The sequence below is a fragment of the Passer domesticus genome, chromosome 4 (genome assembly GCF_036417665.1).
Source record: "Passer domesticus isolate bPasDom1 chromosome 4, bPasDom1.hap1, whole genome shotgun sequence".
In the NCBI taxonomy this organism is placed as follows: Eukaryota; Metazoa; Chordata; class Aves; order Passeriformes; family Passeridae; genus Passer; species Passer domesticus.
Window position 1 is genome coordinate 56,834,141 of NC_087477.1, and position 27,761 is coordinate 56,861,901.

At 36.9% G+C, this 27,761-nt stretch overlaps 2 protein-coding genes and 1 long non-coding RNA gene across 21 annotated transcripts in view; 1 reads left to right on the top strand and 2 right to left on the bottom strand.

Annotated features, from left to right (window-relative positions):
• CEP135 (centrosomal protein 135) overlaps positions 1-372 on the bottom strand; it is a 33,754-nt gene extending 33,382 nt beyond the window's left edge. For 5 of the 7 annotated variants that reach the window (XM_064418103.1, XM_064418105.1, XM_064418099.1 and 2 more), the window contains exon 1: positions 243-372. The gene's annotated coding sequence lies outside the window, so the exon portion shown is untranslated. The remainder of the gene's footprint in view (positions 1-242) is intronic. The other 2 variants (XM_064418101.1, XM_064418104.1) reach the window with 2 other exon arrangements.
• On the top strand, positions 58-10,318 carry LOC135299288 (uncharacterized). Of its 6 annotated transcripts, none has more exons than XR_010361290.1 (6): positions 58-214; positions 1,025-2,321; positions 4,882-5,022; positions 5,465-5,575; positions 9,404-9,431; positions 10,037-10,318. It is a non-coding gene; the product is annotated as an uncharacterized LOC135299288 (long non-coding RNA). The 6 variants fall into 6 exon arrangements; XR_010361293.1 differs by lacking the exon at positions 58-214 and adding an exon at positions 476-589 and having other exon boundaries at positions 2,208-2,321; XR_010361291.1 differs by lacking the exon at positions 58-214 and adding an exon at positions 575-589 and having other exon boundaries at positions 1,060-2,321.
• EXOC1 (exocyst complex component 1) lies at positions 1,254-27,668 on the bottom strand. Of its 8 annotated transcripts, XM_064418108.1 has the most exons (21): positions 27,368-27,668; positions 25,547-25,680; positions 24,586-24,716; positions 23,586-23,745; positions 22,704-22,724; positions 21,783-21,970; positions 20,968-21,195; positions 20,599-20,731; positions 20,313-20,422; positions 19,692-19,745; positions 15,405-15,554; positions 14,195-14,300; positions 11,305-11,349; positions 10,014-10,177; positions 8,206-8,316; positions 7,661-7,737; positions 6,951-7,179; positions 5,766-5,949; positions 4,385-4,584; positions 2,710-2,904; positions 1,254-1,939 (listed from the first exon to the last, which is right to left on the bottom strand). In XM_064418108.1, exons 2-21 carry the CDS (start codon positions 25,668-25,670, stop codon positions 1,787-1,789), a joined length of 2,763 nt encoding a protein of 920 aa, XP_064274178.1. In that variant the 5' UTR covers positions 25,671-25,680; positions 27,368-27,668; the 3' UTR covers positions 1,254-1,786. The 8 variants fall into 8 exon arrangements, with proteins under 8 accessions (XP_064274178.1, XP_064274181.1, XP_064274179.1 ...); XM_064418111.1 differs by lacking the exon at positions 11,305-11,349; XM_064418109.1 differs by lacking the exon at positions 22,704-22,724 and having other exon boundaries at positions 27,368-27,667.
• Between the last annotated feature and the right edge of the window lie 93 nt (positions 27,669-27,761).

The window sequence follows — 27,761 nt, forward strand, 5'->3', positions numbered from 1 at the left end:
GCGCCCAGCTGGGTTTAGAATGGCTCCAGAGAGGAGGACCCCACGTCCTCCCAGGTCACCTGTCCCCACACCCTGTACCTTCCCACTACAGCACAAGAAAACTCCTTCGATCACGAGCCTGCTCATCGCCCGTCTCCCTAACCTGGGAGCTTTGCAGCCCTTCCAGCAATCCCAGTCCGTACCTACAGAGCGGCGAGGGTCGCTTTGCAAACAGGTTTACGGCACTTTCCCCCCACACTTACCATTAAAAGCGGGGCGGCGGCGATGTCCCAGCGCCTGAAATCCTTTGAAAATGGCGCGCGGAGCGGCGGCCGCTTCCGGCCCGTCACCGCAGCAACGGGGGGACGCGCCCGCGGGGCCCGGCCCGGCCCTTCCGCCCCTTCCCTTCCTTCCCGGGCCGCCCCTTCCCGGCCCGGCGGCCCTCGCGCGGCGGAACGCTTCCTGCTGCCCCGGTGTGCCAGAGCCGGGACGAGCCGCCTCGGCCGTGCCCACAGCCCGGCCACGAGAGCCTGCGAGGAACACGGAGAGGGACGGTTCCATGGGCGCATAGTGACGGGAGAGGGGGCGAAGGATGCAGGGGGAAAGAGAAGTAGGTATAGATAGGGTACGAGGAGGGGAGGAAGCTCTTCACTGTGAGGGCGGTGAGACGCTGCACAGGTTGCCCAGAGAAGTTGTGGATGCCCAGCTCCTGGAAGGCCAGGCTGAACGGGGTTTGGAGCAGCCTGGTGTACTGGGACGTGTCCCTGCCCAGGGAAGGCGGTGGGAACTAGAGGACCTTTAAGGTCCCTTCCAACACAATTCTATGAATCTGTGAAATCTAGGTTTCATCGAGCAGGTTTGTAACAAACTCAAAAGGAAAAACTCAAATTCATACTGGTTTTTTGTTCTTTGGTTTTTTGGGGTTTTTTTGTTGTTTTTTTGTTTTGTTTTTTTTTTTTTTAATCTTGCATCTGCATGTTTATTGTACCTGTTTCTACCTTGTATACACCCCACCTGTATCCAACAACTTGGCTATTTTACCAAGCTGTATAGAAAACCCAGGTCCTGAATCCCTGGCAGCTGAAGCTCCAGGAGGAGGAAGGATTTACATGATGTTTAGAGTACACTGATACTACATCATATTTACTAAAAGGAAGAAAAACATCATGGGTGCAGAAATGCAACAATTCTTCAATAGCCAGCAGCAAAACAATAGAATTAGCTACTTCAGGTATTTTCACCTTTTTGAAATAACTCTGCACAGAAATAAAGAATATGATGAACGTAGTTTAATTAAGAATTATAGCCATAGTCACATTACATCTCAAAACATGAATTCAATCTTCCCACTGCATAAAGTTCTACATCCATACTTCCCAGAACAAGGAAGGGGAAATATCAGATAATCTTCAATACTTACATAATTTCTAAGATGAAAAATATTAGTGAAAACAGTAGTATTCTTTTGGCATACTATGAAGGTAGTGCTTACTGCTTTTGGCAAGAGAAGAAATTATAAATAAAAATATTTTAATATTAGGGAAAGGGAAAACCTGTATCTAAAGTGTTTCACTGAATTAATGCTTTCAAACAGTACTTCAGCCCAATAGAAACACAATAAATCCCCGAAGGTTTTATTTTGCCCTGAAAGGCATTTGAAGCAGGAGTGTTACTCAACATACATGGCATGGCAGTTAACTACACACACATGGAAATCCACCTTTTAAAAACCCAATAACATTTATAGTGTTTGATTCCCTTATATACAGGCACGCACTTTGCTAGCTTCTCTTTCCCTTTCTACAACTTAATGAGACTGTGCAATACTGGAGCAGTAGTCCAAAATGTCCTGTATAGTGAATTCCATAGTAATTCCTGATCCAGGGTAGCAGCGAGCTATCAGCCCTTCAAAGTGCTTGTACTGTCGTATGAATTCATCTTGCATGGAGTGCCACACGACCTGCCAAAGAAAGCAAACTTTAGGAAAAGTCAGCTGGCACAACACACTGCATAGGTTAACTAGAAAACACTGGCTCATTAATTGATTCTCACTTCAGGTGTCATTTTACAGTTCAAGATTACTAATAAAGTTCAATAGACTGAGTTACTGCATTAAAAAGAAGATTGATAGTTTTTACCCATTAAGATCTGTAATGTTGACATGACTTGTAATAAATGTGCAAAGCAGAAAATGTTTTCCTAATACAGGTATTGCTTTTGTCTTTCAGGAAAACACCCTGAACCAGAAGAGTGCTATAATTCACATTTCAGATTTTCAAAAGCTGTTTAAACAAGCTTAACTCAAGTCTAATTATTTACAATAGTGAAAAAGTTTACACAGTGTAAGAAAAACATTAGATAATACAACTACTGAAAATATATGACTGAAAGTATTCTGCTATAGTGCACCAGCTAAGACACATCAGGTTACTCATTCATTTAAATCTAATCTCTACTTCCAATATATTTTGCAGAACAGACATCACCCACTAATGGTCAGCTAGGGAATCATAAAGGAAGTTTCTTTCTGAAATTTTTTCTACCACTCTGGTCCAAATCAGTGTTAAACAAATAGAAACAGAGTAGGATTATAAAAAAACCCAAAAGCTGTACTCAAAATTTATGCTTTTAGAGTTATGCTGAACATTGCCACAGAATACATATTGCAACAGCAGTAATAAAAAGCCTCAGTGTAACATTATAGGGTTTTTAAGACACAATTTAGTTTACCTGAAGTAAGTTTTCTTCTTCACAGAGATGTTTATCTACCTTCTTGTAGAGATTGTCCAATCCCTTCTTCACTTCTTTACCAGGATATTCCTTTATAACTTTACGAAGCTCTTGTTTATTAAAAGCCAGCTGATAGCTTACTTCCTCTTCCCGTATACCTTGTGCCACACGAGCTTCAACACCTTCAAAAAAATGCTAACAACAAGTAATAGCATTAGTCACTATCGCAAATCTGAGCTAATTGACAATTTGACAAGGATATGTGTGGTTAAATCTTGATCTGCTTCACGACTGTTGTGAATTTTTGCTTTTTAATTGGGTGTGAAGTACTGTTCAGCCATAAACATTAAAACACAGCCCAACAATACAGCAGTCCAAGTACTAGCATAAAATTGAAACCAATAATTTTCTAGAAGCAATTGAGCTTTTCTTTGCAACCTTCTGACTAATAACCAGTCAGCCTCAAAATCCTCAATTCATCAGCTCATAAGCAGGGATCCAAATATTGGATCTTCTGGATGAACTCCCTAAGCACCTGAGCATCTTTTAAACCATAATTACATAAAAGCATAGTTGTTCACAATTGTCCTCCCTTCTCACTGTCATTGACCAGTTTCCTCAACATAGTAAATATAAAAGTTTTAGTAAATAGAGGGAAGTATTTCCATGAACATGCAGCTTGAGCTCAACAGTGCATCTGGTCTGGGTAGGACAGAGGTAACTGTAGTTAATGTGCTTCACAGGAGCCTACATGGTGCTGTGTTTTGGATTTGTGGCTAAAACTGAGCTGATAACAATGTTTTGGTTACTGCTGAACAGGTCAAACCTGACCAAGTCATAGCATGTAACATCGTGCTCAGCTATAAAAATTAGAGTTGGAAGAGGCAGGTTTGGTGTTTGGCTTCAAGGTGGCCATTGCTTAGAAACTGCCTGGGAATCAGTCTGCTTGTGAGAGGTTGTCAATGACTGCTTTTGCATCACTTTATTTTTTTTCCTCTTTCTCTCTCCCCTTTTCTGATTAAACTGTCTTTATCTCCACCCCCAAGTTATTTCACTTTTGCTCTTCCTGTTGTCTCCCCTGGAGAGGGGGAACTGAGTAGCAATTACCTATGTGGCAGCTTAGAATGTTGGTCAGAGTCAATCCACAAGTGGGAAACAGCAATAAAGCATTTTAATTTTCAAAATGGGAATACATCTTAAATGTCTCTGAAAATGGATGCCTGAAATCCTGTTTATAGAAAAAGCCATGAGACATTCAGGTGGACAGAACTGAGTCTGAACCTAAGCCACCACTCAGTTTAACATTTAGTTCAACTTCAGACATACAGAATTTTCCTGTAACTTTGCTTGTTGGACAGCTTGAAAACTACAGCAATTTTCTCTGCAGTTGAGGTGAGAAAGATTGTCCCAAAAATCCTGCTGACTTTTCCCCTCCTTTCTTCTTCCTCAAAATCATTTGCTTATGACACTGATGTTTAGTCAGTACCATTAATTACCATGAAAATTTGGTTATTTTCATCCAGATTGTTACCCACATGAGTACTCTTGCCAGACATGCTCCAGTCCAAAATAATTAGAGATTATGAAAGATGCAGTGATAAAGAGATCAAACAGTGGAAATAATACATTCAAAAACTATCCTGTACCATTTAAATGAATACTCAAATATACTCACATTTAATTTCTCAAGAGGCTGTCCAAGTGAGTAGATTACATAAGACTGAAGGTGATCAGTGTATTTCTGCTTGGCTTCTTTTTTCTCAGCTTCCAGACAAGAAATTTTCAAGCGAGAAAGTGTTGCAAAAATATGATGGAAGTTCTCCATCATGACAACGTCCCTGGGTGTCTTCTGGCTTTCATTAGCTACTTTCTCAACTGAAAGAAACGAGAAGCAAAATACTTAGAATACCAAAAGGACAAACAAATTCAGAAAAACATAACCAATAACCATAATACTATCAGAAAAGGTATTTTGAATTTCACGTAACTGATTACCATTTGTATGAGTCAGAATTAGCACTAAATAAACATTACCTAAGAGCCTTCAAAAGAAGCAACAGACACATTCAGGCTCTAAGAGGATGAAACTTGTATGGCAAAAAAGTCACTCATAAAAAGATACAAAACACAAAAATAACACAAAATAATGAGCATGTATGATCTCTTTAACAGGTGTGAGGAACAAATCACATTCTGAAGAGGCTTACAAGCATGCTTTCAGTATCCCTAATAAATTGCACATGATGGAACTATTTAGGAGAAGTCACAGTAAAATCCATTCCCATCTTCACTAGGACAAAAATCTTCGATAAGGTAGTGGGGGTTTCTTAAATGTACTTCTTAATCTTAGTTTTTGCTTATTAGCTTTATGGTCAATGCTACCGCCAGTCCCTAAACATATTAATAAAAATAGATAATTCTACACGTACATCTTTTACTTCTGCTTCCCCTACCAAAAAAAAGCCCAAACCGAAAAAAACAACAGGCAGGCAAAAAAAAAATTCTACCCATCCCTCCCTTACTGCACCTAAAAGCAAGCTAAAAGAGGATGGCTTCAATCAAGAGTAGTTAATTGTCTGTGCCTGTTCATCTATTCATCATTTTGCTGAGACTATCAGGATGCCCATCATAAAAATGATCCAGGGTACCAGAGCATCAGTAATGAGCACAGATTCATTCCAGCCAAAACACTGAACTGCTAACTAGGAAAAATCTGCTACTGCCAATTTTTTCTCTTCCTATATGATTTTTACAGGGGGAAACAAAAAGACAAGAAACCACATCAGAGCATGCCAGGTTGCTGCTATCCCCCGCCCTCTTCAGTCTTAACCACTTCCCTCTGTCACAACTCATAGTTACTTTACAGGTATGTAAAAGCAATGTATCTAAAAGTATATTGCAATTAAAAGGATTACACTCGCTCACTTAAAATAACAGAGACAACCAAAATTTCAGCATAGTCTTTAAAAAAAATCACCTGTTAATTGGGGCAAAATTATATATAAACAGGTGGAAACAATTATTTTAGTAAACTATGACAGCCTCAGAAGACCTACCGCTGTCAAAGACAGCTCTAATAAGTTTTATGTAGGCTTTATCTAGATCTCCTCGTCGTTCTGCATTTTTGAAAATTGATTCAGCAAGGGCTGCAAACTCTTCAAATTCAGCAACAAATGGAAGGATCCCAACTTTACTCTTCTTTGAGATTTTTACTTCATCCATCTGCTTCATCTGATTACTCTTTAATTTAAAACAAGAACAAGTGTTAGGTTCCAGATCATGTAACAACTATTAAAAGAAAAATGCAGACATACTGAAAAAACTGACATATATAAAAGACAGAAATAATTCTTTCAATTAGTACATCTATTTAGTCTTTCATCCTTTTTACTCTTAAATTTTTTAAAAAGTAAAATAATTGGAAAAAATAAGGAAAGATGGTATTTTATTCCCCTTATTTACTTACTATTATGAAAACAAACACCCAATGAAAAAAACTCCAAATTTATGCACCAGAAGCAATTACCAATTTTCCCTTTATAATCTAACAATGACTTTCACTTTTCTGATTCAGCCAAGCTAATGATTCCTTTTGCTGCATGAGTTTCTTTAGTCTTCTTTTAAAGAAATTTTATTTCTGAGCCTAATAAAAAAATCAGTTTCCAAATATTTTAAGCATTAAACAAATCAAGAATGGTCAGTTTGATATTTGCCTAGAGTGAAATTACATTTATGACAATAAAACAAAGTTATATAAACAACTCTGTTTTCACCTGCTATATTTAATATAATGGTCGTAACTGCATTAACAAAAGAAAGTTTCAGACAATAGGGGCTGCCTCTGCTACTGCCAAAAGACCTCATACCATTGGTAAGTCCACAAGGTTAGGTTTTGGCAAGTAAAAAAGGCATAGAGCTGTATTTTACTTAATGATTTTCAGTAATCTCAGAAGGAGTGCAAGTTTAAACAAAGAACTAAGAATGTCAAGTAGCTCGGAACCCTGAGTGAGTGGTCTTACTTAGTACAAATAGCTACTTATTGGGGAAAACTGGAATGGAGAGGAAAAAAGAAACACAACCACCATTTATTTGAAGGCTTGGCCAGTAGAAAAGCAATAAATTATTAATTTTCACTTCAAATTTAATGAATTTAAGTCTACAGAAACGTAAAATCAAACTGGGTAGGAGTGGGCTTCCTATAATAACACAGTTAGCTTAGTCAGAATAACTAAAGAACTTACAATGCACTTATCAAAGTTCCTTTTGACAGTCACCAAAACATTTCCAAGTGTTGTGCTGAGAAAGGACGCAGGGTCCACATTTTGTGCTGTCCATACATGATGGCTCATCTTAACTAACATATAAAGGGAATTAAAGCTATCAATCTTGTCTCCCAGTGCTATAAGGTTATTCAGCTCAGGTTCAATACAACGAAATATTTTTGTCATCATTTGTCGGATCATGTCCTTCCTATTAAAAATGCATAAGAGGAAAATATTACTCTGACAGTTTACTAGGCTATTTTACATGCTTTTTGATATATTTATTTGATATAGTAGTCTTATTTGCATTCAACAAGCCTCATGACTTTCAGAAAGTCACTACCACACAGTAAAAATCAACACTCACAGATATAAAATATTCCATGAAGTATTTTCTCTGTGGAATCTGCCACATACTCTCAGAACTTTGCTAAGCATATTTTCTATATTATAGTGCCAAATTTAAATTTGCAAACTGTTAAGAGAATTCAACAACTATACACAGGAGCACCCATTCTATATACAAAAATTATTCTTTTTACTGACACAGTGTCTAGGTAAAAATTACAAGTTCACTATTCACTTTCACTGAAAGGGAACAGTTTCTGATTTTAGAGAAAGAAGTTTTATATGCCAAATAAACTCAAACATAGGCTTAAGAATCAATAATAAAAAATAGCAGTACATACTCAGATGATACTGTTTGTGGAACACCAGAAGTGTGCGAACGAGATAAAGCTACTCCATCCATTTCCTCCACTTCATTCTGTGAGAACAAGGAATGTATGTAAAGATAAGGTTTGTCTCCAGTTCTTTATCAAAGCAGTTACTACATCAAAACCAATGCAAGTTGCAGTTCCATACCCCCAGCACCCCCTGCCTCCAGAGTAGAAAACAGAGCAGTTTGCAAGTTTCTGGTAATTTTCCAGTCACATTCCACCCAATTCAATATTATCCACAATTATTCCCCACTGTCTTCCTATATAGCACGATGGAGTGTTTGTTGTCATCTTATGAGGAAACAATGCCACGGCAAAGGAAACATGTCAGTCCTTCTTTCATAAATTTTGTTTTGGTTAGCCAAAATAAAGATCCTTCCAGTTCATAAAGACAAACTAATTACTTATCACCTGGATCACATAATCACCAATAAATTCCAAAGCTGTTATTAAACGGGTCTATTTGAGGGCTGGTCAATACTATTTACTACAGTGAGAGAGAATCTAAGTCATACCATTGTTGTTCCAGAGGTGCTCTGATGTTGTTGCAATTTGAAAAATTTACTAATGAAGTCCTGTTCCGCCAGACACAGAGGCTCTAGTTCACTTAATACTTGCTCAAAAATCTAAAGAAAGTTAAAATATTTTATCAACACACCGAATACTATGGATGGTTAACAAACTAATTTTAATTGTTTGTTACATATACTTTTTATCTTCACTGAGCTTTAGAAGGCTTATCACTACCTAACAGAAATGGAAACATCTTGTAAATAGATGTCTAAAAGTAATGGCTGCTTCTTCAGCATAGTCCTTTCTTATCCATGTAATACTGTGAAGGAAAGAACAATCTATGTTTTTTCACAACTAGAAGTTTGCTAGCTGCAGCCTGAGGAAGCACTTTTGTGCTATAATGGAAACACTTGCATTTTAACAGCAAGTCTTGGGTTCTGCCACCATCTTTTCTGCCTGGGTTGCTGAGCAGAGGAAGACAAAATTAAAAGCCTCAGGGAAGAAAAACAGGTCAGCTGTATATGTTGAAGTTAACTGCTCTGTAGAAAAAACGGAAAAAGTTTCTACATAGCTGCTACAGAAACAAATAAGTAGGTTTTGTACTGAAGTATGCAACACAATTTTTAGATTTAAATTAAAGTGAAACACTATTTAGGCAATAAGTAATTACAATAATTCAATTTTATTAATACAAAATAAGGAAATTCTAAGTCAGATGTTAAACATATTTCTCTTAGAATTTTCTCTGCAGTATTCAAAAATTAAGGCATGCAATAATTTACATAAATTAAACCAATCTGGCCACACAGGAAATCCACGCTGATGAAAATTCCCATAGGAAAAAACCCAACAACTTAGTAGGTCAGCTCAATAGCTTGTAACTCTGTGTATATTAAATCACATTCACATATCCCCAATGGGTGTGAGATACAAGTGAGAAATTGAAAATAATAGCACAATAATTGCATACATCTGTTTTAACAAGTTAGGTTTTTAATTCTAGACAAGTTGCTGCTGCAACTTTGTAGTAACTTAACAGTTAATATTGTTTCAGGCATGTATTTTCTCCCAGAAAAAGAATGAGGAATGATTTATTTGAAGAGGTCAAAAGAAAAGCATTCATCTCCATCAAGTAATTAAATAGAGAACAAGAAAATTGTTTTTATCTCTGACTGATAACTGCTTGTTTTCCTTCCACAGCAGTGAGGAATTAGTTCTGCAAGAAATGGTGAGCACTGTCACTTTTAATGGTTCAGCAAAAAAAGTCAAGAGATGCTGAGGACAGCAGGTTTTAAAACAGGATGAGGCCACTCCCATAATAACTTAGTGCTATTGGTTGAAGATAAAACTGATGATATCCAATGTTAAACCAGTGTAAGTAAAGTTTTAGGGTTACACTCAAGTCCTGGCTAAAATTCTTATCTTCCTTGTCTTTTGCTTTTGCATACATACTGGCAAAATATCATAGAACACTGAATGAATTGGAAAAAACCAAAACCAGTGGAGAATCCATCAGTTCCATTCCTATTTGCCAAATGCACATATTTGGCCTAAACTTAAAAGATAATTTTTTATGCTTGATATTCTTTAAAGACTACACACAGCCTATAAAGGATTTAAATAGAGATTAATACTGTGATCTACATATTTCTTAGGAACTGCCTTTATTAGACGTATGGTGCATACAAACTTTGAAATTGGCATGTTTTGGAATTTAAAAAATGGATATTTTTGAACTATAGAAGAAGGATATGTAAGATACCTCTAATACAAAACTAAGCAAGAATCCTATGTGATATTTTGGCTTTACCTTATCAAATTTTGTTCTGTCAGCCACATCCAGGTCAGAGGCAGACATGTTTCCCATGTCTAACAGTGAGGATGACTGAGATCTACGGTTTCCTGAACTCTGGACAGAGAGTTTATTTAGACTAGAAGTAGACCCAGTTAATTTTCCAGAACTTCCATGAAGACCTGTGAAATAAAGACACTATGAAGGAGGAAAGTGAAGACAGAATAAAATACTGAAGAATAGGTTTTGTTACAGAACATATGAGGTCAAGAGTTGCTAGCAGTCCTACATTAAAACCAAACAACTTTTGTCTAAGCTATAAATGCTTTTGCTGTAAATGTATTCTTTCCTCATTATAAGATAGCTTAGATTCTTCAGTAATTTTCAAAGTACAATTTAAATTCTCATTGTAAAGTATGGCAAAAAGGTATAAAAGGAACAAAACTCTAAAATACAGTAACACAGGGATTGAAGACTTGAAAGCTAACACCAGTTATCACATTTGTGGGTGTATTTTGGGCAAAGGCTGCCACAAGCAGAAGAACTGAACCACAGGAAGGAAAAAAATTAAAACTTTTTATATACACACAGGCACTTTTTCATCTTGAACTTGATTTTTCTGCTGTTAACATCCTTTTAACTACAGTTTGTTCCAGCTATTTTGCTGGATCTACAACCCCATAGTAACTCTGCTGCTAATGCTCCTCCCTCCTTTTGATCATAATTAACATTCAATCATTTCTTCATTATATTTCTGGGCCTTCTCCTAGGACCATGTATTTACTTGTTATTTCTTTTTTCCCAAAATTTTTCAGAAATGTTGGACCAGGACAGAGAAAGCTAATAACAAAAAAGACCAAAAAATTATCATTATTTGATCTCCAAGTAAACTTCTCACATCTAAGCCACAAAGAAACTTAAAAGCAATCCTGCAAGCTCCACTTAACTGCTGTGTTGGTATCTAGTCTAAAGACACAAGACAAAGTCTACAGATCTAATCTAAATTGTCACTTCAACCTCCTGGAGGAATGGAAAACTATGACAAGCTCTCAGGCACAAACATTTTACTATCAACTAGCAGCATGGGAAAAACAAAAGATATTGTCTGTATGTGCAAATCTTAAACTCTGTGTTGGAACTTAGAGCTGTGCTTCCTTTTTGCTTTGCCAGCCCAATGGTTCTGCTCACGTTTATTTCATTCTGAACAGAGGGCTTCAGTGTGAGGTAGATTCTCCCTGATGCAGCACTACATTGTAACATCAACACACATGCATTGACAACACCAACTAATGCAACTAGTTATACTCACTCTCAGTTTCCTGTTTGACAGCACTTTCTTTTCGAGGCAGTGTAGCTGGGATGGATTAGGTTGCAAGCATCAAAGACAAAGACAAGTTAAAATGCAGTTTGCACAAACCATGCACAAGATGCAAGTTAAGCTCTAACTGGAAAGAAACATGCAGAGAACTATAAGCAGCAAGTAACTACATTGCAAACACATTTAGTTGGAGAGGTACTATTCTAGAAATTCAGGATCTAAACTACATAGAAAATAGACTAAGTTTCTAGGTATTAAAATTTGATTTTTCTTATACAGTATGTTCGAAGAACACTTTTGGTAGCATGTATTTAAGTTGTCCCAAATTGAGAAGTCCATTAAATTATTTGTCAGACTCAGTTTCCATGATAAATCATATCAACAACAGACATGAAGAAATTAAAATGTACTTATGGAATTTTCTTACTGAGTCAGAGATATCATCCACCTTTTCAGTTTAAAACACACACACAATTACTGCAAAATAATTCATATTTGACAGTAAGACTGGCTAACCTTTTCTTAGTTGTTGCAAATCAGGATATTTACATAGAGATTGCATCTTTTGCATTCATGCTGCACAAAAACAGATGACTGCAAATTTGGAGAGGATAAAAATAATAAACATATAGTAAAAAAATTTACAAAGAGTTTTTTATTTTTTTCCTAACTCTTTTCAGAATTGAAGTCTCCTCAAGTGGACTTCAATATGAAATTTAAAGTAAATGAGTGTTTATAGAAAAGATAGAATCCCTAGAGTGAAAGGCATTTGCATACATACACTAAAAGCAATATGTGGTTTTAAAGAGATCTTGATGAGGATGGATGCTACAAGCCCCCCAAAATGGAGCAGGCAAGCAGAACCTACTGTAATAGAATGAGTATATATTTCTAAATGCCACAAACATGTCTTAAATACCAGATGTTCTCAAGTAGGCAACACTACTGATAATTGTAACATCAAATTCAAATTTAATTCCAGCCTAGTTTTTAAATCTTGGGTGTTTTGGCTGATTTTGAATAAAAAATGTTTAGGCATTATATATTTGGCATATATAACTGTCATGCATTGGTCCCACTTCGTCGTGGTCCTCAATTTCTAAACACATGGGACTTATTACAAAATGTGAAGAGCTACAAAGATCAAGCCCTGGACAATCAGGGGAGCCTTAATGGCTTTTGACAAGCTACATCATATAAACATATGACAATAGCAGCAGTCTTTCCAACACTAACTTTATGGTATTTAAGTATCAAAGTCTTGGCTTCATCAGAAAAGAAAAAAAAAAAAGAAAGAAATAAGGACTACTTAAGACGAGTGTGAATGCTCATGACCCAGGCTGGTTTTTTTGCCATAAAAATGCAGACAAAGAACCTTGCACTAGCACAGAATGCCAGAATTCTCCCAGCATCCCCTCTGCATTTGAGGCATTCAAATAGCAGTGCTATTCCCAAAGCACAAAAAAAAGGCAAGAACACACACCAACACAACTTGGAAACAGGTAGTCTTTAGTATTTGAGTACAACTGGAGCATTATGCACCTACACTACTCCTTAAACAAGTTTACTATTAAGAAGTGATGTATTTTGAATAAATGTACAATTAGTAGTACAATCACTACAATGAACACAGAAGCCTTTGAAATTACACACCCTTATGAGGCGTTGCGACATAAATAAATTTGCACAAATACATGACAGAAGTCTTCTCAAGGTGCAGCTTTTACTCTGGTGACTTGAAGGAGCTCTTTCTCCAAAATGCCTGATTGCTCCATAACAGTAACACAAGTTAGGGAACTGCTACAAAAGCTGTCTCTTCACAAGTACAAATGACAAAACAAGTGTCAAGACAAAGTGTTTAGAATGTTTCAGAAATCAATTTGTATTAGACTAAAGGTATTTTTTTTCTCACAGTAAGATTGCTTTTCAAGATTTATGAATTCAAATGTTCTGACAAAGACATCTTACATCTCTGCTTTCCATGTCCAACAGCTTGCCAAGACTTATCTTTCCAGTTCTCCATCTCTCAAACAAGCCTTACTACCTTCCTGCTTTCTTCCTTTCATTATATTTTTCTAGTTTCTACCATCAAACTTCAAAACACAAATTCAGGACCCAAAAGAGGCTGACAGAACTTACTACTTAGAGCTGCACATAATTTTGGAATTCAGAATTTGCAAACTGGTTAACCATGGCAAATATAAATATTTCAAAGAAGCTTTGAAACACTGCACCTTAAAATACAGAACTGACAATACATTAATGCACCTGTAACACTGTTGCTCTTTAAGTATCCAGATAATTTTTTTAAGCTTTACTTCCATATTCACACTAGACTAATCCAAGCAGGAATAATCCCTTAAATATAAATACTTACACATTAACAAATTATGATTTCTACACATATAGGTAAATCCCCATGAAAAAAACACATTAAAATATGCAAGTTCTACTAGGCAAGATTAGCATTAAAACTAGCTTCTTAAATTCCACCTAAGATTTATTAAAAGCAGAAATAACAGCAGAAGGAATACAAAGCAATGCTGCCCAAACTCCCTTAAATTACAAGAGTTGATTTTTCAAATTTGTTCAGGTAATAAAGTGGGATAATTCAAGTAATAAAAGGTGAGTGTAGATTTGAAAACTGAGAGAAATACTGTATCTTATATTTTTATTTTGACCAATTTCACAAGATTTCAGTTGTGCTATTTTGGCCTTGTGGAAGTCAGAAGTTTTACCAGTCATATTTTTCATCCAATGTCTTCCATCTTTTCAAAAGTAAAGAATTTTACATCATTACAAAATTAGCCCTAGGTGCCATGAGTGTTTTATATGCAAACAGTAAGATTCAAAGCAAGATATGTGCCTTCTGGAAGCTTACCAAACTTTTTTCCTTCTCTGGTTGTGCCTGTCATCTTGATCTTGGCAACTTCAAAGAAATCTTTTATTTCCCTTTCATAAAGTCGTGATAAATAATCCATATAATTCTTAAAAGAAAAATTAAAATTTAGTTAACAGGTATTCATACTGACTTTTCTTCTATTATAGGTAAATAACTTAAAACCTGTGCATTTTCAAGTCCTACTAAATAACAAGCTGGTTTGGACTACATAACTATATATATTAATGCAGCATGCACAAAAATATATTTGTGATATTTGAACAGCTTATATTCATTTTCTTAGTGAGTTCACTGAGCATTCATCAGAAACTTCCACTTTTCCTTCATAAGGAAAAATACACAATGCAGTACATACAGATAGGATTACTGGTGGTAGAGCATCACAGAATTCATTTCAAGGGTAGAAGAGAGAGAATTCAGCACCATTCTCCCTCTTCTATCAGACTCTTACTGTATCCCCAAAAGCACACATAAATATGTAATGCTCACATTTTTATTAAAAGATCACAAAGATGCCAACCATTCACTATCTGCTTTACACTGAAGGCAAATGAATAACTATTTGAAAGCTATTTTCAAAGTCCAATTTAAATCTTCCATTTAAGAATGACAGAATTTTAATTTAAAAAATACTTGTTTTTTGTAAGGACTAACTTTTCCTTGACTTCTACCTGAATGTATTCTATACTTCTGTAGTAATTTTTTTACTCTGTGTTAGTTTTAAACAAGGTAGTTAAAAGTTACATGCATACAAGAGAAAAACATTTCTATTTAATCTACTCTACAAGAGTCCTCCAAAGTTTTTGACACTTCCAAGTGAAATGAAGGTCTGTTGAAATAGAGATGTTACACAGGTAATAAGCACACCAATTTGAAATTAGCTTAATTATTTTCTTCTTACTAGGCTGTATAATGGCAAATTTGTTTTACATAAATATTAAGATAAATATCTTGCGATACCTCAGCATAGACTGTTTGAGGAAAAAACAACAAACAGAGTAGGAGACCACAAACAGTAAAAAATGAAGTTTCCTATTCTAAAAAGGAATAAAAAAAAAGAGGAGCAGTGAGTTATACTTAATATATAGCAATATTAAAATGACATGTACATACACACAGGCAATTCTTTTTACTCTCAAGCCCAGTCTATAATGTACATTCTCTAGCATCATTTGATGACTTCACATACCTTTGTTAGCCCTTCATATTTTCCATAATCTGTGTTCTTGAGCCACTCCATCAGTTTAGCATATCGAAGTAAATCTCTGTGAAATGGATGATGATTGGGTAATGTCAATTCAGCAGAGTGCTGGGCAAGAGTGGAACTCTGATCGTGACCCTTGATAAGAAAAGGTATTAAAGTAAATGTGGATGCACTACACAGATGCCTTAGAACTTTCCTGGAAAATTTAATATGAAGCATCTCATTCAGACAAACAGAAAGGCCTCAAAATACCTTGCATAGAAGCAAGGTCTAGAGATGCAGGCTGAAAAAGACACCTAACATAATACAGACACCAAGTTATTACAGCCAAGGCAGGTAGTGCATCTTAATAAGCTTGTTCATTTTAAGCCTTTTTGCCTTCAGGGTGAGTCACTTTAGCACTTTCTGTAAAAGAATGCAATGTACACCTGAATGAAAATTTAATGACAAGCGTTCAATTAATCTCTTAAAACTTTTCAGGAACATCACATTATTCCTCTAAAAAGAAAGAAAATTGCTGCTTCTGTTTAAAGACATTTTTCCCATATACAATTTTCAAGTCCCCAGTTAATGGGGTGCTAATGATGAGCTTTAGACCTCTCCTCTGATAGCCTGCTCCAATTCAACATACTTTAGTCCACTTTGGCCAAGGCTTCCTTGATCAAATCTTAAAAACACACACACAATCCCTCTCCCTCCACACAAACAGACCCACACAACACACCGTCAGTGAACGTTTACTAAACAGTTTACAGCCAGCAGCATAAACCAATCCATTTAACAAAAGCTGCTAATTTCATGCTCCTCCTTTACACAAAGATCCTATCATATTGCTAGAACAACACATGATTAAGCTTTTTAAGCTTTCAGTTGCTTGAACAAGCTTCCTGAGTAATTCAGGAAGAGCAAGCAAGGTAACACCTCTGTGCAGCCACACCGCAGAACACACAGCCACTATCCCTAGGTTAAAAGAATGGAGGATAATTTATTTAATTAATTTCCAAATGGCTTCAATATTTTATGTAAAGACTTATTTTACTGGGCTTGCTGTAAATACAGCAACAGAACTTACAGTCTGTGCCATGGAAGCACACAAAGATTGTACTAATTGGTCTCCAATTCCTGCATCGCATGCAGGTGCTTTATACAGGTCAGTCAATGTCCATCCCTGAGCCAGGAGGCATTCCTGACAGTTCCATCTTGGACACAACAAGTCAGCAGAATAAGCTATACCATTTAAAAACTGCCTTGCCTGTTTCTAAGTTGGAACAGAAGCCAGTTTGGATCAAAACTAAAGCAACTTTGTCCTACCCTTTTTCTGTTGTACTGGATACTAATCAGTCCAAGCCTCTTGTCAGAGAAAGCTCTTCCACGATACATGCACAGACTTGTTTAAAAAAAATCTAATATTTAATTTGTAAAATACCAACTTTTACTAAGTAATGCAACATAAACACTGCCAGCTTCTGGATAAAGCTGAACTACAACATAGCAATCATAGAATGGTTTGAGTTGGAAGGGATCTTAAAGACCATCTAGCTCTAGCTCCCCTGCCATGGGCAGGGACATCTTCACTAGACCAGACTCTTTGCAACCTCTCTCAGTGCATTTCTGTATCCAACACGAGCATGAACTTATTCTGAGCCCTGCTCTTTTAACTACATAATCTGACATACAAATAGACTCAAAGAAACGAATCCTGGCCAACTTCATTAATTTATGCACACAGAAAATGGGGAAGGATAACACTATAAATTTTGTTTTTAAAAACAATCTTGTAGTCTGACTTCAACAAAAAGCTAGTGCAATTATAGGAACATATAATTTGGAATTGGAATCCAGCCAGCATCAGCAACACAGCTGCTCTTTGTGATTACTGAGGTCATACTCGATACTGTGGTCATACTTTTGGAGATACGTGTAGGAAAACTTTCCAACAAATTTTTTTTATGCTTCTCTGAAAAATAAAATAGAGAAACTCCCTCTAACCCCTCATTTGTCACATTCCTACACCATGCATTTTTAATGTTCAAGTTCATTATAGTTTAACATAATTTACCTGGTGGCTGTCACAGTTTTCATCAACTACATCAGTCCAAATGCTCATTCATATTACTGCTAGGAAATACTCAGCTATCCAAATTTTTATTTCTTCTTTCACAGAACAATTTTTATTCATGTCCCTTCCCACACAACTTCTCTGGTTAGTAGTTGCATTCTTCATAAAGCTAGATGACAAATTCCCTGACAAGGTAAATTGCTCTCTCCAGGCCAACTTTTCCACAGGACTAATCATTCTGGTTGCAGTTAATTATGTCCTGTTCAAGACTGCTCTAAAACAGTACAGAGCTTCAAGAGGTACCTTTCCCATCTCATTAAGGGGCTGTCTCTCATTACACAGAAATTTACACCATTACCAAATGACACCATGAATTTGTCATTCAACTATTTTATCATTTCAAAGCTTCAACCTACTTCCTATTTCAAAGGCAGAAAGCCTGGAGTTGCCTTTAAATTGAGTGTTGAACCTGGCTGTTAAAAAATCTTTAAAGTAATAGGTTAATTAATTATTAGTATTACACAAAAAAGGCAACTACATTAAGTGTTAGTAAACAGTTTTTAATACTGCAGCAACTGGCAATCTGAAGTTGCATTTCTGTTTAAAATTATTAATATCTATTCTCCTTTTAATATAAAGGAGATGAAGCACTTTAGTATCTTACAACCATAGTTTGAATCAAGCATTGATTATTTTGCTTTTCAAAAAATAAAGAGCAATTTCATACTTTCAAGGAAACAGATTTAGGCTCAAATGTCAATGGAACTATGTTTTCCTTCTAATGACTTCCAAATCAGAATGTCTTGCTTATATTCACAGCTTCCTAGACATTATCATGTTTTCATTTGTCTTTTTAATTTAGAATTCATTATCTTTATCTTATTTTCTGGAGTGCTTTAAATTACTTTTTTAGAAACATTCTAAACAAATAATGCAACTCTTCAGATGTTAAAGGTAACAAAGTGTTGGAGTTGAGGTTTTCAATAACATCAGACTAAGAAATTGCTATATTCCTCAAACTAACAAAACAAGCTCATTTTAGTAAGATTACACAAAAATCTATTATACCTCCAGCACTTGAATCTGTATCTCAAAATAAAGTACAAACTCTTTTTTTCCTCTTTTACAGCAATGAAAAAGCTTTGCAGAGTCTCTTCTCTTGCAGTTAATGAATTCTTCCTGCTTAAACTTAACAGCAAAGTCAAAATTTTTTATCTGTTGAATAATACCTCTCAGCTAACAGCAAGCCAAAACTTTCAGAGGGCAAGTTTGTATGAAAAACAATGTGAGGCCACTACTAGTATCAGAATTTTTAAAAAGTAAATTGCCAATTGGTAATAGCATTCTCAACAGCACTGAAAAGTGTCTTAAGAATAATAATTTCATATAATACACATAACATTACACTGTAATAATAATATCTTGCCATTTAAAAAAAAATAAAGTGTTCAGAAGAGAATATCAGAAAGACATTCTGTTAAACAGCCACTTCCATACACAAGTCCAATATTCAAACTTTGTGGATGCATTTACACAGGACTTGCACAACATAGTTTCTACTTGCTCATTTAAGGGCTGGGACACATGGTCTACAGCCAGGTTTTCAAAATATAGAAACTGACAGAGGAAAAACACCTTCTTAAGAACAGAAGCTAAAGACAAAAAAATATTATGTTGGGGAGCTGGAATTCTTCTGCAACGTGAAGAAAATGTAGAAAATAGTTATCTTTGCCACAAAAAGCCAGGCTCTGGCTGCAATTTTCTATACAGTTATCCAGTGTTACTCTATTCCATTTTCTTCACACAATCTAATATTTAAAATTTAGAACTGTAAAACTTTTATTGAGCTATTATGTATAAAACCAGAATTACTATTTTTTATTTACAAATACTGCAATTTCACACATTTTCAATACCTGCACTGTTGTACATTTATTACTATTTCCTGAAAATATTTTTCCTCCATGCATGTCAATCTGTCTCTCAGAAACTTTTGGGAATGAGATCAGAGGAATGTTAGCTCATAAACAGATGAACAAAGCTTAAGGGCTGACAAAAATAATAGAAGTGAAAAGGAACGTAAGTCTGACGCTCTGCAATCAGTAAGGACAAATTTCTTTTTGCAAAGTCAAAAATGCAGCTGCTAGTTAGATCATTTCAAGCTCAGGAAAAAAGTTGGTTAGAAAATCTTGCATCAAACTCACTGTACTCACTGGAACTGAATGATAGGAAGACCTGTTATATAGCTGAAGGAAGGTCTGAGTAAACTGATTGAAGATAAAAAACACAAATTAAAAACCTGAGGCTAAAAAAACCACCCAGACTTTAGGAAACAAGTGTCAGGCAAGTGTTTTATGAATAATTCAAGTTAAGAAACAAAACCAAGGTTCAGACATTTTATTTTGTATGTTTGGTTTTGGTTTGGGGTTTTTTTTGTGGTCTTTGAGGTTCAGACAGCAAGACCTTCTATGTTTTCAGCCACTAATATCCTTAGAAAAGGTCACTGCTTTTTCTCCTCAGTAATCAAGCTCTACAATTAAAATAAATCCTTATATAGCAACATAATGCATTTCATTCTGATGGAAAGCTGTAGTGGTTTTGTTTCATCAATTCGAGATTTTGGGGGTTTTTAAAAAGAGATGTTTGGGTTTTTTTTAACATAAGAGATTCCTGCAGGCAGTTATTGTTTAGTATGCTTAGCAGTATCTCTGCCTGAAGACCTTCTAGCATTTACTGATTACAGCAAAGAATATGTCCAATTTTGGATAGATTGTTTTCCTTCTCCAGAAAAGTTTGTGACCAAAAATTTCATATTCAATAGTAAGAAACAATACCTGCTGAACAAATACGCTGTTCAAATGGCTGGCAAGTCTCCGTGCAAACTGCTCACGCAGGTCACTGAACCGCTGCTGCTGCTGCTTCACTGCATGCAGCATATCATGTCCTACAAACAAAAAGGACTTCAGAGTGTACAAAACACAGAGTAATATATTGTATAGGGAACCAAGAGGACCAGAGGTCACAATTCCTTCAATCAACAGAACAAAATCTGAGACAAGTTGGCAAGGCACTACCATAATAAATTTTGCTTGCTAGACAATAGCCTAACAAAAATGTTACCTGGACGAAGAGCTACATTCATACACTGCAGAAGGGCATCTGCTGCATTAGTGCAGGCCTCAATGCCTCGAGAAGATGTCAGATCTCCCTCCTGAAGGGCTTTTATATGGCCCTTAGCCAGATCCATGTGATTCTACAAAATAATGAATAGTATTGTTCATAAGCTGAAAGCAAATTATTTTGCTATGCTAGTGAACCAAGAAGGATAAGTACAATTTTGTCATTATAACTTACTGAAAATAGTGCAACAATGAAATAGAAAAATAAGCTCATTATTTTAAAAGGAACCTCATACTAAAGAGGGTAGTAACCTAAAAGAATGTTATACCTGACATGAACAACCATAGTAAACATAACAAAAATGCTTACCACTAAGAACTCTATCTCTGACAGTAGTTTAACATTATTTGTGTTGCTGAGGTGAATTAGGTGGTTGCTTTCTGAAATTTGATCCATTTGCTCCTTTACACTCTGAAGCATTTCTTCATAACTGCTCAGCTTTAGTTCAATTTGGTCAACTTCCTTTAGAGCTTCATCCAACAACTTCATCAAGATATTCACCTGTTTCTCTGAGGCCATAATGGACTGAATATTTGCCTGTAAAGAAAATAAAGTCACATTTTAGAAGACATTTTTTATATCTCAAAATCATTCTGATGCCTCCTTCTCCCTCTTAGCTTCCAAAATTCTTGATAAAATCAACAAAACAATATGAGCCATAATGTTATTGAACCAGAAATTTCTCAATCTGTGACACTTCCTTGTTTCAAGTTCTTGGAGCTGAAGTACTGGTCTGCAGAAAACCAAAAAGCCAAACAGTAATCCCTACTATACCAGAACATTTATTAGTTCAAAAAAAAAAAAAAAAAAAGAGAGAGCATAGGTGATAGGGTCAGGTTTTCTGTTGCAAGATCAGCCATCACCAGGACAGCAGCCACTTTCAAAATACACAAGAAACACACAACTTGACAGTTTGAGGAGGTTGTTGATGGTTCCCTCAAGTCTGTACCCCCTGCATCTCCTAATTTTTCCAAGTGACCTCTAGAATGCTGGGCTGTCTAAAATACATCTACATTTCAGTAGGTGACAGGTCATGTTAGCTACCTTTACAGAGAATGCTATTTGGTCAGCATCAGAGAACAGTTCAACGTGCTGGCACACTGTACATCAGCAGGAATGCTTACCCCATCCAGCACTTGCAGCTCTCTTGACAACTTCTCTGCAAAGGCTTCAGCATTAGCAATAGCATATTCACACCCTTCCATCATTATTTCAATATCCTGTTCCTCTCTTGCATTTAACTCCTGGTATTCATCCACAGCTTCTTCATCACCTCCTGCTACACTTTGATTCTCCCCACTTGGAACAGATTCTTAGGCAGAGAAGGAAAATAAAACACGTTATCAAGTCCAGAAAGTCACAAGTATTTTAAGAGTACTTAAGTATGTTTAACTACCAGTAAGTAATTCAGTCCATTAAACAACTCTCCTAAAAAGCACCTGCTGCCTATGAACACATTTTTCAAGCCTCAGTCTTCCACACGCTTCATTACAATTTCCAGAACTGATTCCCAACAGTGATGTTTTCCATATTGTGTAACATAAGCAAAATATAAATATCCACCTTCCTTTAATCCAAGGAAAAAACCTAGTCTCAGTTTATTCACGTTTTACACTGGTAATCAGCATCAGAATATATTACAGTATGACACTCAATTTGTTAGTTGAAAATCAGTATAAGTTAGATTCTCTCTTTTGGTTGACAGAGCATAAGAGAAACATACCAAAGCTGATTAAATAAAAGTTATCTTGATGCTCGAGATGAGTTTCACAGCAGGAAAATCAGTACTGAGTTAAGTGAAAATCAAATAAACAATGATTTCACTACCTATGATTTCTCACAACAGTGCTTAATGAATTTAACAAGCCGCTCAAAGGCTGACAAATGAATATTAACACAGTCCAGCCAGAAAGTGTTTGGGACATTTGAAACATCTCTCTTATCTCTAGCAACTTGATAAGCTAACCAACAACCAAACAAACAGAAGGCATATTATTTAAGAAAATTGCTTACAATGCAAAATAAAGGAAAAAGGTGTTACGCACCTTCTGCAACTTTAGGAAGTTCTGAAGAATTAAAAGGTATGGAAAAGCAGAGGAAAGGAAGCAGAGAATGTTAGCTAGACAAAGCACGAACAGTGTGTTTACATTTAAGTGGCAGTAAGTTTGTTTTATTATTGCACAAACTTGAACTGTTAGATGTTGGTTTAAAACAAATTCTGGTCAACACCAAAATACAGAAATGTTTCACATTTTTAATTCAAAGTTTTCTGCACACACCAGTCTAGTATTTAATACCAGTAGTATCACCACTTCTGAGAGACTCCATGTGATATACTCCTCCTTGCTAAGCTTTACCATAAAATGTTAACTATTAAAAGATAATGTGGCCATAAAATATTTACTACAGGATAAGCAAACAAGATACAAAGCCATCCTAGCCACCAACCAGTCACATAAATTGTAATAAAGTCCAGCAGAATTTAGCACATGCCTCATAGTCAATGAACTAGAAATTTCATGTAAAACCCCCTTACCTTCTAGAATGCTACGGATGCTCACTTTTTAAAGCAATTTTCTAATTCGGGGAAATGTAAATGAGAACAAAAGCAGACTTGTTACACATTTAGACCTACCAGTTCTTGGAGGTAGATTTTATTTTGTTCAAGAAACAGAATGTCTTAAAAATAAAGAAAGCTTATCAATATTTAGAACTTCATTAATGAAGTATTTTGTCTTGGTTCTCAGTTTTCTAACAAGAAAATCTGGTATATAGCCATCTTGCTTATCTGAAGACTTAGAAAATATAAAGTTGCAAAGAAATAAGAATAAGAAAACTCATCAGGATTTAGAGTATTTTTTTAGTATATCTGTTTTAAATCAGTAATTACTAAACTTGATACTTCAAATATAATTGTAGAATTTTACCTTCCAACAGCTGTGAACTAACATTAATAAAGTCAATTTTCTTTCTAAGGTATCTCTGATTAAGCTTCCAGATACATGAAATGAAGGTGTTCTTTTCCACTGTGCTGCTTGCAACCCATTTGTACACCTTGTCAAAATGCAAGTCAAATTCAGGACTCTCCTGCAAAAGATGAAATATGTTACATGCTTCACAGTCAAATGATTCTCTAAGTGGCAGAGAATGTCCACATATTTAATAATGGAGATAAAAATTAAATTACACTGATGCCAACCTTAAGCTCATACAGCAACTTTAGGGCCCTCATGCACCTTAATGAAGGTGCTAAAATAGTGATAGTGAAAATCCAGAATCCATGCTCTGACAGCAGTATTTTGTCAAGGCAGCTAAGACAAAACTAACACAATACAGAGATATGTAAGATTTTTCATGAAGTTTATGACAACAAATTAATTTAAGAGGGCAAAAATAAATTGCTCCTGGTGTTCTGTGGAAAAGTCCACCACATCAGGACTGTATGCTTCCAGCTCACCCTCAAGCTTATACACTGCTCATTAAGAATGTTTTAAGTGTCCCAGCAAAAAAACATTACATGTAGCAGAACATTTTGGATATTTTGACAAATTTATTACTGTCATTAGTAGAACAGTCATAAATTCTCTTACTGGAAATTAAGCTTGGGTGAAAAAATTTACATAAGATTTAAAACAAAAAAGTACTACTGGTCCTTAGCAGATGCTATCTACGGTCACTGAGAGATCACTACAATTAACAGGGCAGATATTGAGACTACTGCTATTCAAGCATATCTAGACTACTGTTACTCAATTTGCTAGGGTTATATTCTTGCAAAGGCTGAAAGAAAACAGGCACAGGCAGCAGAAAAATCTATCATCTGTTATCAATCTAATTTTTAAAGCAGCCAGTAACAAGGAAGTTAGGTCTAACTTGGAATGAAGAGGATGTCGTGAGCAGAGGACTAACCAAAAAAGTGACACATACTTTAACAGCATCTTTGGCATCAACAACAGCAAGGTCTCGAAGTGCCCATGCAGTCTGCCTTTTGTAAAAATCTCCCTTGTCAGATTTTTTCACTTTTACCACGTTTACTTGCACTGGTCGTTCCGTTGTCACTATTAAATGAAGCAAGAAAGTAATTTCAAAACACACATGCTACTTTCACATCTGTTTCTGCTGTACTTCAACTTCTCAAACAACTTATCTGTGGGGGAGATTTCATACTATTTATCTGATGAAAAGAAACATTTTGAAACATTTTCATCCACAATTACCACAGCTCAGTTTAAGTTTCAACCAAACAGGTATACATCTCTATACAGCTCATGGGGTAATGACCCCAATGTTCAGCTATTTCTTTGATACAGCAGATCTTGGACCATGACCATGTAACTGACAAAGGACACACATAACTGGAGAGTACAGTCAGAATAAAAACATTTTCAGACATATTTCAGTCAAAAAAATATTATAGCAAGCAAATTTCTTGACAGATCAACCCAAAGCACCTGATTTTTTTAAGAGATAAAATATAATAAACATACACTTAAAAGAACATTAGAACTCAATTCAGTCACTGTGCCTTTCCTTAAATTCTAACCAATATTCTTTACAGCATTTTATTTAGGCTTATCAGCTTAGATAACTACTAAACCCTGTTTTATGCACTACATAAAGCCTGCTTCAAAAGCCCACCAGTGCCAAAAGAATAATTTTTGATTCCTTCAAGTTACAATGAGATCTGTGAATAAAAGTAGAGGACTTTGCTTCTTTTTTTAGTAGAAGCCATAATGAAAGTACAAGCTATAACTAATTTTCTCCATTAGGAATGGAAAGCACCTGTTTTACACAAGTCAAGAATAAGGATTGCACGTAAAGCTAAAACAAATGAAACCAAGTAAAAAACAAAGGTGAAGACAAGAAATAGTGTGGTATTCCTATGTACCTGTGGCACACAAAAAGCAATTCCTCTTCTTTTTGCCTGCTTTGCACACATTCACAATGCTCAATAAACGTTCATCATTGGGAGTGAAAATATCCCTCTGCAAAGCGTGCTTGATTGCAGTCATTTTCTCTTAGCTGAAAGATTTTAGGAGGTAAAAATAAACTCAAGCACATTTAACAGGCACACAAAAAAAGAACAACTCATGTACTTACAGTAACCACAAGATTTTAAAATTCAATTGTACAGATAACTTAATGACTTGTAATCTAGACAGGCATGACTTGGGTAGAAGACCAGATCACTTTAGAAAAAAAAATAAAAAGCTTACTTATTTCAATTAGAAAACTGTCATTTATTAATACCTGGATGATCCTTCAGCTTAAAGTAATGGAGTACAAAAAGCTTCTTTGTAGTAAGGCATTAACATAGGACTAGGCATTAACATAAAAAAGTTGAAACTGGAACCAAACAAAAAACACCATCCTATGCTCAAGCTTGTAGAATTCAACCACAAAAGCCCAAAAACAACAAACAAAACAAAACCCAAAACTCCACCAAGCTCCAGAAAATTAAGGAATCAGCAATATTCACTTGATTCAGAACAGTTTCTCACACTACATAGAGATTTTCTCTAGACTGAACAGAGAAGCACATTAGACATCACATTCCAGTCTTTTTATTTAAATACAGAAGTTTCAATGTTATCTGTGCCTTAAAATTCCACAGTGCATTACAAGCACGATTAGTACACACAACATGCTGCGCTGCTTGATGCTCACACAATAGATGGAGTTGAATTTCAGGTTGGCTTGTTCTCTTGAAGATGCCAGAGTTGCTTTCTCTGACAAACTCAAAGAATAGACAAAATCTTGGGCACTACAGTCATTTTGAAGATTACTAAGAACTTTGCCAAAAGAAGGGCCACCATGCCAAAGTGGAAAAAGTACTGTCAACAGAGCTCAGAGCTGCTGTTTATATGACACCCTATGGCAGTGTACAACTCCACAGCTGCTAATAACTTTCCTTCTCTTCACCAAATGCTGGGCCCACCTTTTGTTTCCCAAATTATACCAGGTCACCATTCCTATTACTCTTGAACAGATGCATAAGATGAAAACACAAAATACTGATATTCTGCTGCATTTCAGATTCAGATACCTCTTTCCTTCCTTATTTAGAATTTTATTCTCTGCTCTAAGTCACGATCAAACTGCTACAAATTGCTAACTCTCCCATTTCGGTGCTACACAAGCTGTCCAGCTTGGGCAGAACACACCTTTCCCATAAAGCACAGCATGATAAATCCAAGATCCGAGGCTAGCTCTCACATACAGTTCAACTTCTGAGTTACAAACTCCGTCCCTTTAGCCACAGCCACCAAAACCTTCACAGTGTGCCAGGACCACACACAAAATTAAGCTTTTCACACTTGGATCCTGCTGTCTCAAAGAAACACAGAATTTAACCTAAGGAGCTGGAAATAAAGCTCCTTCCTCAGAAAAAAAGCTTCAAGAAAGCAGATCCCACACCAGACTCAGATGAATCCCTTTAGACACTGCTGCGTTTTTCCCTGCAATGTTCCAGTCAAGGCTACGTGAAACCCGTCAGACATCGCACCACGGGAACGGCAGGCCCGACGGGGCCCGGCACTGCTCCAGGCTGCCCAGCACCGCCCGGCCTCTCCCAGGCTGCGAGCAGGGAAAGAGGCCGCTCCCGCACCCCACCGGCTCGCAGCACAACGCAAGGGCGCAGCCCGACCACAGCACCGCCGGAAACCAACCAAAAGACAGCAATGTAACAGAAAAAACTCAGAAGGAATACCTATGGCAGCGGCAGCCTGCCGAGGGCAGTCGGACACCGCTCCACCGCCTCCCACCTGCGAGCCCCGCACAAGCGGCCCCGAGCCCGGCGGCACGGCCACGGCCGAGCCGGCCCGCGGAGCGCCGCGCCAGCCCCACGCCTGGACGGGGGAGGGGGCGGAGAGTGCCGGGGCCGCCTGGCTCTCACCGCGGCGCCGGGACGGGGCCGGGAAGCGCCGGGACAGGGCCGGGAAGCGCCGGGACAGGGCCGGGAAGCGCCGGGACAGGGCCGGGACGCGGCTCCTCCCGCCGCGGCTTCCGCCCACGTGACGGCGGCGCGCGGCGGGGGCCGGGCTGGCGGCAGCGCCCCCTGGCGGGGAGGAGTGGGCGCGGCGGGAGCGCGGCAGAGCGGCCGC